Below are 16,336 nucleotides of genomic sequence, written 5' to 3'. Positions count from 1 at the left end.
CCCCTCTCCCTTGCTGACCCTGTCCCCCGATGTCCCTGCGGCTGTTGGGCTATGTCCGGCTTCACTCTCACACTCACAGCCTCGCTCTGAGGCCAGCTCTGGGGTCCCCACTTCCTCCTCTGATGATCCCTGAACCCCTAGAACAGACTCTCTTAACTAGAGGGACGTCGGACCGCACCGGGTACCCAGGTGTGCCTGTGCGTTTGTTCCGCCTCACTCCCTGCTTCTCCGTGGCCCTGGGGTCCTGAGCGTCACCTGCTTCACAGCCAGTGTCGTGGGAATTCAATCATCACCTGTCCAGCTGAAGGAACTCAGCTGTCCCGGCCTCTGCCACCCTGTTTGTGGTGGGCACTGTGGGAATTGGCTCTTGGCGGGTTTCCCTGCCTCCTCTCTGCCCAGGCTAACCTGGCCCTCAGTCCCTCCGTGCTCTGGGACCTCAGTGTTAGCTGGGCTTTGCAACAGGCAGGCGGTATGTATGTCCTGGGCCTGAGCTCCTCCATAAGCCAGAGGCAGTCACCTGTAACGGGCGCTAGAGGGAGCTTGTGAGGAAAACGCCGGTGAGAACCTGAATGTCGGTTACTGTACTTGTGTTTGTCTTCTTTTCCTTCTTTCTTTCTTCTTCTTCGCCCTTCCCTTCCTCTTCCCTCTTTCCTTCTTTCTTCCTTCCTCCCTCTCCCCTTCCTCCTCCTGGCCCTCCTCCTCCTACCCTCCCCCTCCTTCTCCTCCTTACCATGCTTGGATGGAACCCAGAGCCTTTAGCGTCCTAAACAGTCATTCTAGCATTGAGCTGCACCCCTAGCCCTAATTCTTTGCAGGGGGTGTTTTATTTGAGAGGGTCTCATTTTATGTTGCCTGGGCTCAAGCCAACCTCCTGTTCCTGGAACTTTGGTTCCCTGAGCTCAGTGTTGTTAATTGGAACTACAGGAGTGGCTTAGAGAAAATGAGATACAGGTTGGTTCACCTCCCAGGAAAATAAAGCATGCATCAAGGCCGTCTGTGGAAGGGGAGAAGGAAGGGTTGGCTGGTTTGTGTGTTGTTGATACTGAAGCTTGAACTCAGGACCGCACCCTGGAGGCAATCACACCTCCAGTACAGTCCTCACCAGTTGTTTTTCAGGAAAGAGCCTGGCTTCCCCCTGGGCTTGTGCCTGAGCTGTGACCTGCCTGTCTCAGGCTTTTCTTCGTTGTGTCTGCAGTCTGGGATGACAGGTGCATGTCACTGCAGCTAGCAATGGTTCAGAAGGGGTCTCTCGGCCTTTTCACACTGCAATCCTCCCAACCCCAGCCTCCTGAGAGCTGGCATTGCCCGGGCGAGCCCCCAGGACAGTGTGCAAGGGAGAGCCTAACCCCATGGCTTGCCTCCCGCTGGGATACGCCGTGACTTCAGGCATGAGCCCCTTGTCTGTGAAGAGGGGGGTCTTGCTAACTTTCTTGCCCAGGCCTGGCCTCTAACAGCCATCCTTTGGGATCCCAGGCAGGCGCCACATTTTAGAACGGTTCTGTCCTGTGGAGCTGGCCTTATTAAAGGACAGTGCAATACGCACGCGTGCTTTCTCTTTATTTCTTAAACTGGAAACCCGGATTCTTGGGCCTGGACAGCAGATCCTACCCCTTCCCGGCTGACCTTTCTCCCTGGGCGCTCACGCTCTCGGGCTGGGCCTGCAGTGCGCTCCTCCGACCACCAAGGGGCGCCGCGAAGGGCGTCCTCGCGTCGCGCACGCCGGCCGGCGCCGCTCTTCCCCGCGCCTGCGCGTGCGGGGCGGGGCCAGAGGCGGAAGTGCGGCCGGCGGGACCGCGCTCCTCGGCGTCCTCCCTTCACCGCCGGCCCTGACGAGCCGCGGCCCCCGTCGTCGCCGGCCTTCCGGGCCCAGCCGGCCTCCGGGCGCTCCGCGCCCGCCCCTCCTCGGCCCATGGCGCTGCCGGCGCTGCCCGGCTCGGGGGTGGCCTTCCGCAGGGTCCTGGCGCACTTCCCCGGGGAGCTGAGCCTGGCCTTCGCCTACGGCTCGGGGGTGTTCCGCCAGGCGGGGCGCGGCTGGGACCAGAAGGTGAGGCCGGGCCCGGCGCCGTCCCCCCCCCCCCCCGCGACCCCGTCAGCCCCGCCGGGACCCCGGCGCCGTCTCCCCCCCCGCGACCCCGTCAGCCCCGCCGGGACCCCGTCAGCCCCCCCCCCCCCCGTGGTCCCCGGTGTCCCCCGTGGCCTCCCCCGTGACCCTCGGCGGCCCCGCGGCCCCGGTGCAGTAGGCGGCGGGAAGCTGAGGGGTTGGTTGCGGGATTCTGGATTCTAGAGTCCGGCCGTGGGCTTCCCTCCAGGGAGGGGGGTGTGTGTATTGGTATGTGTCCGTTTATGTGTACATGTTCATGCATCTATTAACGGGCCCCACTGGGGGACATTCCGATCTAACTGCCCCAGAACGGGAAGTCAGCTTTGAGAATTAAACCTTCCTAGTCCCGGGCAGTGCTCAAGTGCGTCCCATGCACGCCAAGGCTGGGCCGGCCCCGGGCAGACCTCTGGCGGCCCCGTGGGTGGCCGTGTGTCCGGTGCCAACCCGGCCCCATCCTGTCCTGGCTGGGCAGCCGTGGCAGAGCCGGCTTCGTGGGGGGGGCAGCGTTCTGTGCGCACGCACACAGCCTGCCGCGGGGCCTCGTCTTCCCGCTGCCTGGGGAGCCCAGCCGCGCTGTGGCTCCGATCCAGTTTGCTGTCATGGACAGGGTTCTCTAAGCAGCATCCAGGAAGTGAGGGGTCACTGTCTCAGTGTCGCCTAATATACGCTATCATGATTACAGATACTTCAGGAACATGATTACCCTTGTTTCCTCCAAGTCTTCCATGTAAGGAGTGGTCTGGGGGCCAAGCTGGGACCCTCATCTCTGCATACCACCTTCTCATGTTTCAGTGAGTCTTCCTCTGAGCTTCACCTCCCATCTCCTCCCAAAACAGACTTCTCCATCTCATTCCCTTTAAACAACCGTCCTTTTCACCTGGGCTGGTCTTGAACTGTGATCCTTTTGATCGCTGCCTCCTGAGTAGCTGGGATTATAGATGAGAGCCACAGCACCTAGCTGTTAAGACTCACACTTGTCATCTCTAAGAAAGTTTCTCCCTCTTGTTTTTTTGTCCAACCCCATTCTGGGTGAAGTTTTATATTTCTACATTCATCCATCAATGAATTTAGCAGCAGTTTGTTCATAGTGGTAGTTTATCCCCAATAAAGTACACTCTTCTCTGCATCCTCTCAGACTTTGTAGATACACTGTGTGTAGTTGAGCCAGTGAGCATTGGAATAACCCACTGACTGTTTTATGGAGCTTGTTCGCATGAGCTGGAAGGAGAGAGGAGCCTCGTTTCTCTTCAAGGAAGTTGGTGCCGTGGTGGCTTAGCACACAGGCTTTGTTCTGACACACCATCTTACTGACTCTTCCCTGGGGCAAAGTGTACCCAGGGCCTGGGCTGCTTTTGGAATAAGATTGAGAGGAGAGAGCATACTTACCTTGCATTGTGCTGAAGATAAATGATTGCTTTGCGGATTAGAGAAAAGAAGGGTGTGGAAGAGCACTGGTTCACCAGTGAAATAAGTAACTAGCACTGTTTGCTCATTACTTGTGTTTTGCTGAAAACAGGTCCTATGGGTTGGCTGACAGCTGAACATGGTCTCTACTCCATCTGGTTGCCTATTTCAGCACTGAATGGTGAATTCATTCTCATTCCTTCACATTCCAGAGGGCCATGCTGGACCTGGTGTTCACAGTGGATGACCCTGTCACATGGCACACCAAGAATCTGAAGAAGAATTGGAGCCACTACTCTTTCCTCAAAATTTTGGGGCCCAGGTTTATCACATCTGTCCAGAACAACTATGGAGCCGGAGTTTACTACAACCCGTTGATTATGTGTGATGGCAGGGTAGGTGACTTGTAGCCTTTGCCTTGCCTTTTGGCTTTAACCTTTGTCAATAGAACATCAGTAAGACAGGGACAGGACAGGACCTAGAGTTGTCTCCGTGTGATTGATTATGGTGTGAGAAGATGGTTGAATGCAGCTGACTTTATTTTTGCAGTTGGCCAGTCACCGTCAAGTTTTAGTGGGGAGCATTACCCTGTTGGACACACCGTTGCTGAGCTCCACCCCCAGACATTATGATTTACTAAGTCTGGGGTAGGGTAGGAAAATTTGCTTTTCTAACAAGTTTACAAATGATGCTGAAGTTATGGATGTGGGGGTCAAGTTTTGAGAACTACTGGCATGGCCAGCAGGAGGAATGTGAGAGCAGACACCCCAGGAAGAGGTTGAGAGTGGAAAGGGAGTTGGAGATGAGGTACAAGTGATGGACAGGATCCTCTTGTCAGAGGTGGGCGGGATCACCAGTGAGCAGGTGAGTCCCGAATGAGGAAGTGAATTGAGAATGCGGCTCTGTGGTAGAGCACGTGCTTAGCACGCACAAGGTACTGGGCTTCATTCAGAGTTTTGGGGGGAGGGGGATTAAGGAGGGAGAAGTTAGGAGTTGGGTACTGACTTGAGACTGTGAAGACCCCTCTTATTTGGATACATGATGAGTACTCTAGTTGACTAGTGATATCTGTACTCCTCTAGGATCAGATATTTGCCTTTTTTCTGCTCAAGGTCCTTTGCTGCTGTGCCTGCATTTTGAAAGGTTCAGAGGTGAACTGGCTTCTACAGGTGGCTCAGCTTCCTAGCGACCTGGACTGCAGTGGTCTCATCACCCCCACTCCCACCCCCACATACACACAGGCTGCCACTGCTGGCTGCAGCCCAGCCGGGAGATCACGCAGTCTAGTATTCCACTTCCACTGCAGCCCCCACTAAGATTATGCCTAGGCTTCATCTCATTAGTAATTTTCAAACAGTATTACAAGCTCCAGTAACCAAATGTTTGTATGCCAAAACGGCTGCACTTTTTCATTACAATTCTTGAGCTGCTTTTTAGGTATTTGCAGCCTAAGACAGCAATTTGAGTACTGAAATTCAGGAAAATAAATCTGGAGATAGTTGTATCCTTGGAAATCTACATTCAGGGTTTAGGCTAAGATTTATACACATTGTTACAGGCTTAGACATTCCACATGTTTAACACTAATAACAAGGTTGTATATGTGGATGTTGTATATTTGAACAACAGGGTTATATATTTGGATGTTGCTTTAAAAGAGTCAACAGCAGCAGGGTGATTCACAACTGCAAGGATGTCAGTGAAAACTTATGATTGAAGAGACTTTCACAGGGTAGACATTTTGAGTAGCTTTGGGAGTCAGGGTCCTACTCTGGTCAAGAATTTGCTGTTTCCTTATCTTTTATACTCGCCTAAGTAACAGTCTGGTGTCTTGCTCTTTGTCATGCCCACTTCTTTGCTTTTTCAGATCATTAAATATGGGGTTATTAGCACAAGTATTCTAATCGAAGATCTCCTCAACTGGAATAACTTATACATTGCTGGACGCCTGCAAAAACCGGTAAGTGCCTGCGGTTGCGGTGAGATAGAACTGCACACTCTTCACCCAACAGTATCCACAGTGTCACTGTGATACTGTACGAATGCAAAGTATGCATAGACTCCTGGAAAGGAGAATTCATGAGGGGTAAGGGTAACCAGTCCCTCTCAACCACCCCTGAGTTGATACTAACGAGGTGACTGGCCCTTTTTATCCTGTAGTGCTGGGGATGGAACCCTGTGTGCTTCATGTGGGAAGAGCTACACTGCTGAGCCACACCTCTAGGCCTGGTGACTTTTGATGGGCTCCCACATAGCTTCAGGATACTAACTGATTGTCTATGTTGTGGTTTTGTGTCCCCTTCTCCAGCCCCTGTGGGGTGCAGAGAGGGGCTGGAGACTGAGTCACTCACCGAAGGCAGTGAAATCGTCATGCTCAGATACCACAAAGCCATAAACAAGGGACCCCAGTAAACCCCTAAAGGGAATTTTCATGTGGTGGCCACATTGTGGCGCTTAGTGAGGTGGTGCCCTGGAGTGGGCATAGGAGATCAGTGTGTACCCCCCCCCCCGCCCAAGTACCTCAATACCTTGTACATCCCTTCACGTTCTTCTCAGCGCTGAGGATCCTACCAGGGCCCTGTGATTGGCAAGCGTGTACTCTACCAGAGAGCTACACCCCCCACTCCTCTTCTGTTTAGCTGTCCCTTAGTCAGGTTCTTTATCACAAACTAATAGTGGCAACCATGAGGTGCCTTGCTGAATTCCATGAACCATTCTACTACAAGCGTCGGGGGCGGGGGGGGGCGGGTAGGATGGGGGACGCATACCCTCACTTCCCAACACTATCCATGAACCATTCTACTACGAGCATTTGTGGGGGGGGCGGGTAGAATGGGAGACGCATACCCTCACTTCCCACACTCTGTCAAGTGGGTACAGTCATACAGGTTGTGAGGTCTGTATGAAACTCCAGGTGGGTAGTGTGTGAAATGAATTGGACTGTAAACCACACAGCTGGTGTCAGGAAAGTTGGAGAGGAGGAAAATAAAAGCCAAACAAATCCCTACACATTTTTCCAGCACTTAACAATCCTCAGAGCTGGGCCTCATAGCCCATGTCTACAAGGGAGCAGGGTGGTGCAGCTGTGCCAGCCAGCTTTTAGAAGCTCCCAAAAGAGCACAGGCATTTTAGAGTCTGAGAGATACAGCACTCAGATCCCAGCTCTGACCCTGTCTGCTACGAATTTCCCGCATACACCTCCAGGTGACCTCATCTGTGGATGGCTTTTTGAACTTCCTGGCACATAGTAGGCACTCAGCGGTAGTTCTCCTTTCCCATCCTCCACAGTCTTAGGCATTGTGAGATAAAAATGAGGTCGAATTGAAAATGAATTTTTCTATGTATAGGAACTGTCTGGAATGATTTAAGACTAGGTTTTTGAAACCCCAAAATGTCATAAAGTCTCAGAATACAAGCACTATTAATGACCTCAGATGTTGTAACTCTTTATTTTATTTTTTGCCTGTCCTGGGACTTGAACTCAGGGCCTGAGCATTGTCCTTGAGCCTCATTGTGCTCAAGGCTAGCACTCTATGAGTTTGGCTAGAGCTGCACTTCCTAACTCTTTATTTTATATAGAGAGGAAGGTGCTATTCTTAGTGAGTTACACTCATGCTTCTTAGTTTCTTACTCAGAAAGTTAGGTGAGGGGATGACACCTTCATCCAGGGCCCTGGCTGCAATCTCCAGCACCAAGGAAAAAAAAAGAAAACTAAGCTTCCTTTAAAAAGCAAAAGTGGGGGCTGGGAAGGTGGCTCAGTGGTAGAGCGCTTGCCTTGCATGCCTGAGGCCCTGGGTTCGATTCCTCAGCACCACATAAGCAAAAAGAAAAAAGCCGGAAGTGGCACTGTGGCTCAAGCGGTAGAGCACTAGCCTTGAGCTGAAGAGCTGAGGGACGGCGCCCAGGCCCAGAGTTCAGGCCCCACGAACGGACCCCAAAAAAAAAAAAAAAAAGGAGCTGGGAAGTTGGCTCAGTGTTAGAGTGCTTGGCTTGCATGCATGAGGCCCTGGGTTCGATTCCTCAGCACCACATAAGTAAAAAGAAAAAAGCCGGAAGTGGCGCTGTGGCTCAAGTGGTAGAGCGCTAGCCTTGAGCTGAAGAGCTGAGGGACAGCGCCCAGGCCCAGAGTTCAGGCCCCACGACCGGACCCAAAAAAAAAAAAAAAAAAGCAAAAGTGTGATGAGTAACAATCTAACTGCTGCCCCAACAGACTCTCCTCTGGGAATCAGACCTGTAGGTGGCAGCAAATATTAACCAAAAAGGACAAGGCTGATTAAAAACCAGGTAGCATCTTCTTCTGGAACAATGATAGATGCCTCAAGAAAATACTATGAGAACCTGAGTACTGATTTTATGATTTTATGTTTTAAAAGCAACTTGCAGATTGAAATATAATTTCTCAATCACTGTTGAGTCTTTGAAAGAAATACACAGGGTCTGGGAAGATGGCTCAGTGGTAGAGCGCTTGCCTTGCATGCATGAGGCCCTGGGTTCAATTCCTTAGTACCACATAAGCAAAAAGAAAAAAGCTGGAAGTGGTGCTGTGGCTCAAGTGGTAGAGCGCTAGCCTTGAGTTGAAGAGCTGAGGGACAGCGCCCAGGCCCAGAGTTCAGGCCCCACAACCATACCCAAAAAAAAAAAAAGAAAAGAAAAGAAAGAAATACACATGATAAAAAGATGGGTGTAAATTAAAATTCTATCACACTTTTCTATCACTTAGAAATGAGATATCCATTTTTATTTCTAGTATAGCCTTCAATTTAGAGTCCTTTTGTGTGTGTGTGTGTGTGTGTGTGTGTGTGTGTGTGTGTGTGTTTTGCTGGTCTGGAACCTAGAGCATTGGGCATGCTAAGTAGCCAAACTGAGCTCTCCTCTAAGCCCTACGAATAGTCTGTGGAAGTATTTGATAGATTGTAGCGGTCCTTTTAAAATGTAAAAATTTTTAAAGCTCTGCAGCAATATGAATCAGTTTTTTGTTTTTGTTGGGTTTTCTTGTCGGTCATGGGGCCTGAACTCGGCCTGGGTGCTGTCCCTCAGCTCTTCAGCTCAAGGCTAGCGCTCCACCACTTGAGCCACAATGCCCCTTTCGGCTTTTTCTGCTTATGTGGTGCTGAGGAATTGAACCCAGGGCCTCATGCATGCAAGGCAAGCTACCACTGAATCACCTTCCCAGCCCTATAAATCAGTTTTATGATTAATTTAACACTGTACTTCTGTACTTTACATTGTTTTTAGTGAATAGGTACTTTTGCTTGAAATTTTTGTTTGTTTGACTCTTGTTTTGTTTATGTGCTGGTCCTGGGCTTGAATTTAGGGCCTGGAAGCCATCCCTGAGCTTTTTTGTTTTTTTTTTGCTCAAAGTTAGTGCTCTACAACATAAGTCACAGCTCTAATTCTGGAATTTTTTTGGTGATTAATTGGAAATAAAAGTCTCACAGACTTTCCTGCCAGACTGGCTCAAACCACAATTCTCAGATCTCAGCCTCCTAAGTAGTTAGGATTAGAGGTGAGAGCTACTGCACTATTTTACCCAGGCTGTTATCCAGTTCCTAGGCTCAAATGGTCCCATTGCCTCCGCCTCCCAAGTGCTGGGATTGCAGACTAGCTTAAAATTTTAAAGCATTGGCATTGACACACAAAGTCATTTTGGTCACCTTAAGAGATGTAATGTATTCATTCCAATGTCTTTTTTTGTTTGTTTGCTAGAAATAAGCTTTATTTTTATGCCCATTTGATACAACTATTTGAAACAAATTCAGTGAGTTTTGCTATATTTGTAGTTGTGTAACTATCACAATTTTGTTGGTGGTAGTAGTGATCGTCGTAGGGCTTGAACTCTGGGCCTGCACACTGTCTCTGAGCTCTTACACTCAAGGTTAGTGCTCTACCACTTGAGCCACAACACCACTTCCAGTTTTCTGGTGGTTGATTGGAGATAAGAGTCTCATAGATGTTACTGCCTGCCCAGGCTGGCTTTGAACCACAATCCTCGGATCTCACAGCCTCCTGAGGGACTAGGATTACAGGTGTGAGCCATGGGAGCTGGCACTATCACAGTATTGTAGCTCTTTGATTTATATTTTGTGGATAGAAAGATCACACTGCTAGTAAAGATCCCTCAAAGCTTGGCCATGCCTACTGGGAGCCAGCTTTGGGCCTCTCACCTTTGAAATGCAAAGAGAGTTATTCATTTAGTTAGTCAAAAGACAACTAAGTTTCTTCCCTTTTGCATGCCAAAGGAATTTTTTTTAAAGGAAGGAAAAAAAAAAACCCTCCATTGCTAGTCCTGCTGGTATCCAATCCAGCAGGGCTTTCATCGCACCCCAGAGGTCTGTGGTCTTCCTCTTCAAGTCTGACCGCCTAGACCTGTCCCCCTTCCTGGTCCTTTGGAATGGAAAAATATGGTTGGGTGTTACAGCTTTCGGGCCAGGTAGAGTGGTATTCTTTGCAATTAAAACCTCACTGTGCAATTCAAGCAGACTCTCTGGGCCCACTGTGTTATACCAGAGTCTGTGGGACTATTTTTCTATCTTGAAAGGTACTCCCAAGTCTCTCCTTAGAGAGTCCTTCAAGCATTGCCCTTCCTCTGTGCAGGAAAGGGTGTCTGCGGGCAATGGCGCTCGCGTTAAACATGCCGTTCAGGTCGGGCATTCCCAGTATTCACAATTCTGAGGACTGTCTTCTTTTCCCAGGCCTCTCTGGCAGTGCCCCAAGCTTCACTGGCTTTTCACTGAGCAACAAATAACAGTGCTGCTGAGACACGTTCCTAGTTCACCTTTCGCTGAAGAACCAGATCTGCACAGTAGCAGAGCCCTTTGAGTAAGGATGCTTTTATTTTCACTCGTAACCTTCAGTAGCAAGCAGGTAGCTTTCTTAACTTTCTTGGAGAACAAGTGATATTTTGTTAACCAAGGAAAAGACTTCCAGACTTAAGCTTCTCTATGCGTTTTGGATTGTAAGCATCTCAAATAGCATGTATGCATATCTGCACACATACATCCATGTACATGCATATACACACAGAGGCTGAAGACCAGGGAGCCTTTCAACTGCTCTGACCCAAGCTTCCCTATCAGTAGGGAAAGGAATTTCCCTCTAGGCCTGATTCCATGTGGGAAACCAGGTTTGAGAATAAATATAAGGGGTTCTTAGAGGACTGAGTTGGGAACTAGGGATCTAGCTCAGTTGTAAAAATCTTGCCTGGCTTGTGCAAGGCCTGGGTTTAATTTCTAGCACTGAAGAAACTTAGCAACAACTACAAAAAATTGTTCTTATTGTCTGTTAAGAAGTTAAATCAGATTGCAGAACATGGTGGTATGAGCTTGTAGTCATAGCGCTCAAAATGCTGAGGCAGAAAGATCCTGAGTTCAAGGACAGCCTAGTCTATATAGCAAGTTCAGGGCCAGTAAGGCTCCATAGACTCTTGTCTCAACCTCTTCCCTCCACCAAAAAAAACAGAGAGGGAGAGGGAGAGGAAGATGGGGAGAGAGAAGGAAGAAAGGAAGAAAGAAAAAAAGAAACAAACAAAAAGGAAGGAGAAGAAAGAAAGAAAAGATTAACCAGAATGCATCTCTAACAATGCTGGAGAATCACTGAGATGCTTATCACTTGATTTGCACTGTGTACCTGTGCTGGCAGGATTTTTTAAATCCCTTAGGCACACTATGCTCTTCAGTGTTGCTTGGTTCTTCTCTAGCAGGTGGTTATGGTAATAGTGAACTCACCGAAGTGCTGAAAGGCTCCCTGCAGGACTAGTAAGCTTACTTGCCAACAGGTGAGGTTTGTGTGTTACAGCTATTCCTTTGGAAAGAGCAGGGAGCCTGAAGTAAAAGATACAGTACCTTGATTTATAAGTAGCTCTGTTTTATTTTTTTTTTTTGGGGGGGGGGGGAGGCCCGGTCATGGGGCCTGAACTCTGGGCCTGGGCGCTGTCCCTGAGCTCTTCAGCTCAAGGCTAGCACTCTACCACTTGAGCCACAGCACCACTTCTGGCTTTTTTCTTTTTGCTTATGTGGTGCTAAGGAATCAAACCCAGGGCCCCATGCATGCAAGGCAAGCGCTCTACCACTGAGCCACCTTCCCAGCCCCAATAGCTCTGTTTTATAGCACTACTGCTTTTCACTATTAAAAAGAGGGATAAAAACTGCATCTTGAGAATAGCACCTTCCTCCTTCCTTTCTATTACAATTTTATTTTGGAGTTTCTTTTTTTTTGGGGGGGGGAGTTGGTTGTAGGGCCTGAACTCTGGGCTTGGGTGCTGTCCCTCAGCTTTTCAGCTCAAGGCTAGTGCTCTACCACTTGAGCCATAGTGCCACTTTCAGCCTTTTCTGCTTATGTGGTACTGAGGAATTGAACCCAGGACCTCATGCATGCAAGGCAAGCGCTCTACCAATGAGCCACCTTTCCAGCCCTATTTTGGAGTTTCTTTTATGTGCCATCTTAATTTGTTCTAAGTAGTCTGTATTAGGCAACCAATGCCCTTTTTTCTAAAACAGGAAGAGAACCAAATGCTTTAGAGATGGCAGATATACTTGAAGTGTGGGAGCCTTTATGATTTCTTGACCCTTGTGTAGAAAGGCAGGAGCAACAGGTTTTGATTTAACCATTCTGGAAAGCAATTTGGTAATTCTGTAATGCCTTAGTCACCTCACAGTGTGGTTCCTGGGAACTTGATGGAAGTGGCCATTTTCAGGAATTCAGAGTTGGACAATAATGCTCTAACAGCCATCCCAGCAAGGGTGATGCTGGCCAAAGCCTCACACCGGGTACAGACACCCAGGGAAGCTTGCTCTAGCCAGGGCCTGTGTGTCATAACTCAGCTCATTTTCCCAGCAAACCTGTGAACTTCCCCCATCAACCTTATTTTGTTGTTGAGGAATTAGACCCATCTTCACAAAGCTAATCAGAAATGGAGCTGGGACTTAAACACTTTTTAAGTACAGTGCAAGCTTCAAAATGAAGGATCTCAGTACAGACTGCATCTCTTTGTGTTTTAACGCATTAGGGGACGGTCACAGTTTTTTGCTGCTTCAGCTGGAGATTTTGGAAAAATTACTTTTACTTGAGCATGACAGTCACTTGCACATGGCACTTTATTAATGTATTCTGTTGTCATGACAATTTTTTGATACGAGTCCATTTCCCTTATTTTATAGATGAAGACTTAAATTTTAATTTGCCCAAACTCATATAAGCGGTCAGTATCTAGACTTGAGTCTAGACCTGTCTTTAAACCGCAAAATTTTCCTGTTTACAACTAATTTTTATTCTTCTTTCCTTTGTCAAGTTCACAATCAGTGTGTAACACTCATGAAGTAGCTAGCTTATAAGCTGCCCAGGTAATAGATGCACGTACAGGTGCAGAGGTGAAATTGAAATGAAGACATACAATGCCTTCTCCATTAGAAGAAGAATAGTGAAATTATAAGACTTTAAAACATGACATTTCCCAAAGTATGTTTACTGTTTTTCTAAGTCTGTGACAGCTTTCCTTATTTTGAAAGAACACTCATTTGGTTTTCCTTGGCATTGTGATACTTTGTTGTGCCACAGTTCTCTGACTGGCATGCAACTGGAGATTCTGAGATTGCTTATTAGAATAATGACTATTTCATGTATTGAGCTAAGATTCCTAGACCTACATTCATAGATACTTGGGACAATTCCAGTGTGTGCATCAACCCATTGCTTAAGCAGCTTTCCACTTTTGGGGTTTTCCTTCTTAAAGTTCCTCTTTTTCCAGGTGAAAATTGTGGCGATGAATGAGAATGTCACTCTTAGATCAGCCCTGGAAAAGAATCTGAAGAGCGCAGTGACCGCTGCTTTCCTCATGCTCCCCGAGAGCTTCTCTGAGGAGGACCTCTTCATGGAGATTGCTGGACTCTCCTACTCAGGTTAGTGCAGTGCATGCCCAGAGCTTCCAAGAAGGAGGTAGGTTTTTTGTTTGTTTGTTTTTTTTAATAACTATGCAGGCATCTGCTCTTTATGTTATGTCTAAATCCCAGACATAACTTCGTAACCTACTGAGGCAACATCCTGATAAGTCTCAATATTTCCAAGGTCTCTGTCTATAGATATTGTCCCAGGTAATTTTGTGGTTGTTCATTTTCCTTTTGAAATAACTGCAAAGCTATAGGAACTTTCTAGAAGAATACAGGAATTCCCATAAGCCCTTCATTAGTTTTTACACATCACACATTTGCTTTCTCATTTTCTATCAGTCAGTGGAGAGTTTTCCTGCTCAGTGCCTCTAAATAGCCTGGACGACTTGTGAAAAGATACCTGATTCCATCCCGAGACAGCTGCTTTAGTAGTGTGCCATATGGCCCAAGGGCTTGTGTTGTTGACCTGATCCTGGGTGCTGGTGCTCCTCCAGGAACCCCACCTTAGAAAAACCACTCTGTGTACATGATGTGTACTTCTTTTGTAAGGGTCGAGAAGCTCGCCGCACAAAAGTAAAAAGTTAATCATAAAACGTCGCCTGAGTGTCACCTGAGTGAGATGGAGTTGTTTTTGCTAGAGTTATTTTTGCTCTTTTACTCTTTCACTTTCTGGACTCTTTGAGGGTTGCACATGCCATGTCTCCTTTAGGACACGCACTTCTGTTTGTGTTTCCTAAGAATAAAGATGTTCTCACATATTCACAGTGCAGTTGTCAAATAGAGGACATTTAACACACTGGCACATTGTTCAGATCAGACTGACAATACACATTCCAGACATCTGACATTCCCGTTGTATGCTTTTTGGGACTTTTCTCCTCAAGTACATGACCAGTTAAGGACTAATTGTGTATTTAGTTATTATGACTCTTATTTTTACCAATGATTTAGTTATTTTGGTGTTGGAGATTGAACCTGGGCCTGGTGCTATCTAAGCTCTCAGACATTTTAGGGGTTTGTTTGTTTTTTTGGTTGAATTTTTTTTGGTTGGTTGTGAGGCTTGAACTCTGGGCCTAGGCACTGTCCCTGAGCTACCACTTGAGCCACAGCTCCCACTTCCCGCTTTTTCTGTTTATGTGGTACTGAGGAATCGAACCCAGGGCCTCATGCATGAGGGGCAAGCACTGAGCCACCTTCCCAGCCCTCAGACATTTTAATCTAGAGCACTTCTTCAGCCTCGCCTTACATGACCTTTAGCTGATTTTCACTGGAACAACAGAGGAAGATCTAGATCTCTGTCTCCTGCAGGTAATGGGTTGAAAGTCCTCCTGACTTTCCTAGGCTTCTTAGAACCCAGTATCCTTGAATTGAGCAAATTTAGCCCTTGAATATTGCAACATTTAAGTTACAACCTCATTTTTAGTTACAGCTTTAACACAATTATATGATCCCTAACCTCTGTTTCTCCAGTGAGGGCCAGTGAGGATAGGACATGGAAAGGGGAGGAAAAGGATCTTTCCTCATCGTAGGGCAAATTCCTGCCAGTACTTCCTCCTTGCTGTGAGACTATCAGTTCTAACTACCAGGTAACTTCACAGTGTGGTGCTCAGGACCCCTTTGCCCTGGGGCCTCATATTGATAGCAACATTGTTATCAAGAAAGAAAGGACTTGGGGGGGGGGAAGTGAGAGTCTTGCAAAGCTGGGGAGGAGGAGACAGCTCTCCAGTTACTCTTAGAAGTCAGGATGTAAATAAGCTGAAAGGGAACACTAATAAATTGTTGGGAGTGACCCTGAACTTGTTATGTAAGTATGAGTATATACTATTCACATGACTAAGTTTAGGTAATGATCCTGGCTTAACATTCATCAAATGAATCAGCATCCCATCTGCTACAACGTTGAAGCTAGACTTCCTTCTGTGAGGGGCATCACTGTGGAGAGTCTGCACAGTTACAGTGAGTCAGAGGTATACTCAAAATAACACATGTGGAAAGCACTAGGAGTTGTTTAGGGAAGCAGCAGCTATGGTGGTCTTGATTTTTGTTTTTGTGCTGGTCCTAGGATGTGAACTCAGGGTCTGGGCACTGTCCCTGAGTTTTTTTGCTCAGGCTAGGGCTCCACCACTTGAGCCACAGCTCCACTTCTGGCTTTTTTGGTGGTTAATTGGAGATGAGAGTCTCACAGACTTCCCTGCCTGGAGCTGGCTATGAACTGTGATCTTTAGCTCCCAGCCACCTGATGACTAGGATTACAGGCGTGAGCCACTGGTTCCCATCTGTTTTTTCATTTTTATTGTACTGGGATTTGAACTCAGGGGCCAGCACTTTCTAGGCAGGCCCTTTACACCTGAGCTATGCCTTTTGTCCGCCTCTCCCCCCTCCCCCCCTTTTTTTTTTTTAGGGTTTCACAGCTTTTGCCTGAGCCATACTCAAACTGTGATCTTCCCAAATAGCTGGGATTACAGGCATGACCCACCTGGCCCTAAAAGCAGTACACTGTTATGACTGAAGTGAATGGCTTATGGCAGGAGAAAATACCATTTCTTATTAAGTGCCAGGAATCTCTCCATACTTACAGAAAGTGTGGTAACTTACGTAACGATATCTTTTTCACTTGGGAGCTATATTATGGCACCCTTTTGCAAATAAGCATACTGAAGCCTGTTCAACTTTCTAAGGTGCTTGACTCCCTCCAAGTCCTCAGTTTTCTTATTTATACAGAATTAAGGCTGGGTACTGGTGGGTCACTCCTGTAATCCTAACTACTCAAGAGTCTGAGATCTAAGAATCACAGTTCAAAGCCAGCCATGGCAGAAAAGTCCCTGTGAGATTCTTATCTCCAATTAGCCACTCAAAAATGGAAGTGGCACTATGGCTTAAAGTTGTAGAGCAGTAGCCTTGTGCAAAAAGAGCTCAAGGGCAGCCCTGAGTTCAAGCCCCATGAGTGACA

The 16,336-nt window shown here is 47.6% G+C and overlaps 1 protein-coding gene across 3 annotated transcripts in view; it reads left to right on the top strand.

Annotated features, from left to right (window-relative positions):
• Positions 1 to 1,807: 1,807 nt before the first annotated feature.
• LOC138822709 (phosphatidate cytidylyltransferase, mitochondrial) overlaps positions 1,808 to 16,336 on the top strand; it is a 41,689-nt gene continuing 27,160 nt past the window's right edge. Inside the window, exons 1-4 of one of the 3 annotated variants that reach the window (XM_070015580.1) lie at positions 1,808 to 2,044; positions 3,718 to 3,900; positions 5,373 to 5,465; positions 13,248 to 13,398. In XM_070015580.1, coding sequence (XP_069871681.1) covers positions 1,910 to 2,044; positions 3,718 to 3,900; positions 5,373 to 5,465; positions 13,248 to 13,398 — 562 coding nt within the window. In that variant the 5' untranslated portion in view covers positions 1,808 to 1,909. Of the gene's footprint in view, positions 2,045 to 3,717; positions 3,901 to 5,372; positions 5,466 to 10,197; positions 10,325 to 13,247; positions 13,399 to 16,336 lie in introns of those variants that run through there. The other 2 variants (XM_070015579.1, XM_070015581.1) reach the window with 2 other exon arrangements.

The sequence above is a fragment of the Dipodomys merriami genome, unplaced genomic scaffold, assembly GCF_024711535.1.
Source record: "Dipodomys merriami isolate MVZ:Mamm:240054 unplaced genomic scaffold, mDipMer1.0.p SCAF_114, whole genome shotgun sequence".
NCBI classification, from domain to species: Eukaryota; Metazoa; Chordata; class Mammalia; order Rodentia; family Heteromyidae; genus Dipodomys; species Dipodomys merriami.
Note: the sequence above shows the minus strand (reverse complement) of the source record. Positions and strands in the feature narration are given on the sequence as shown.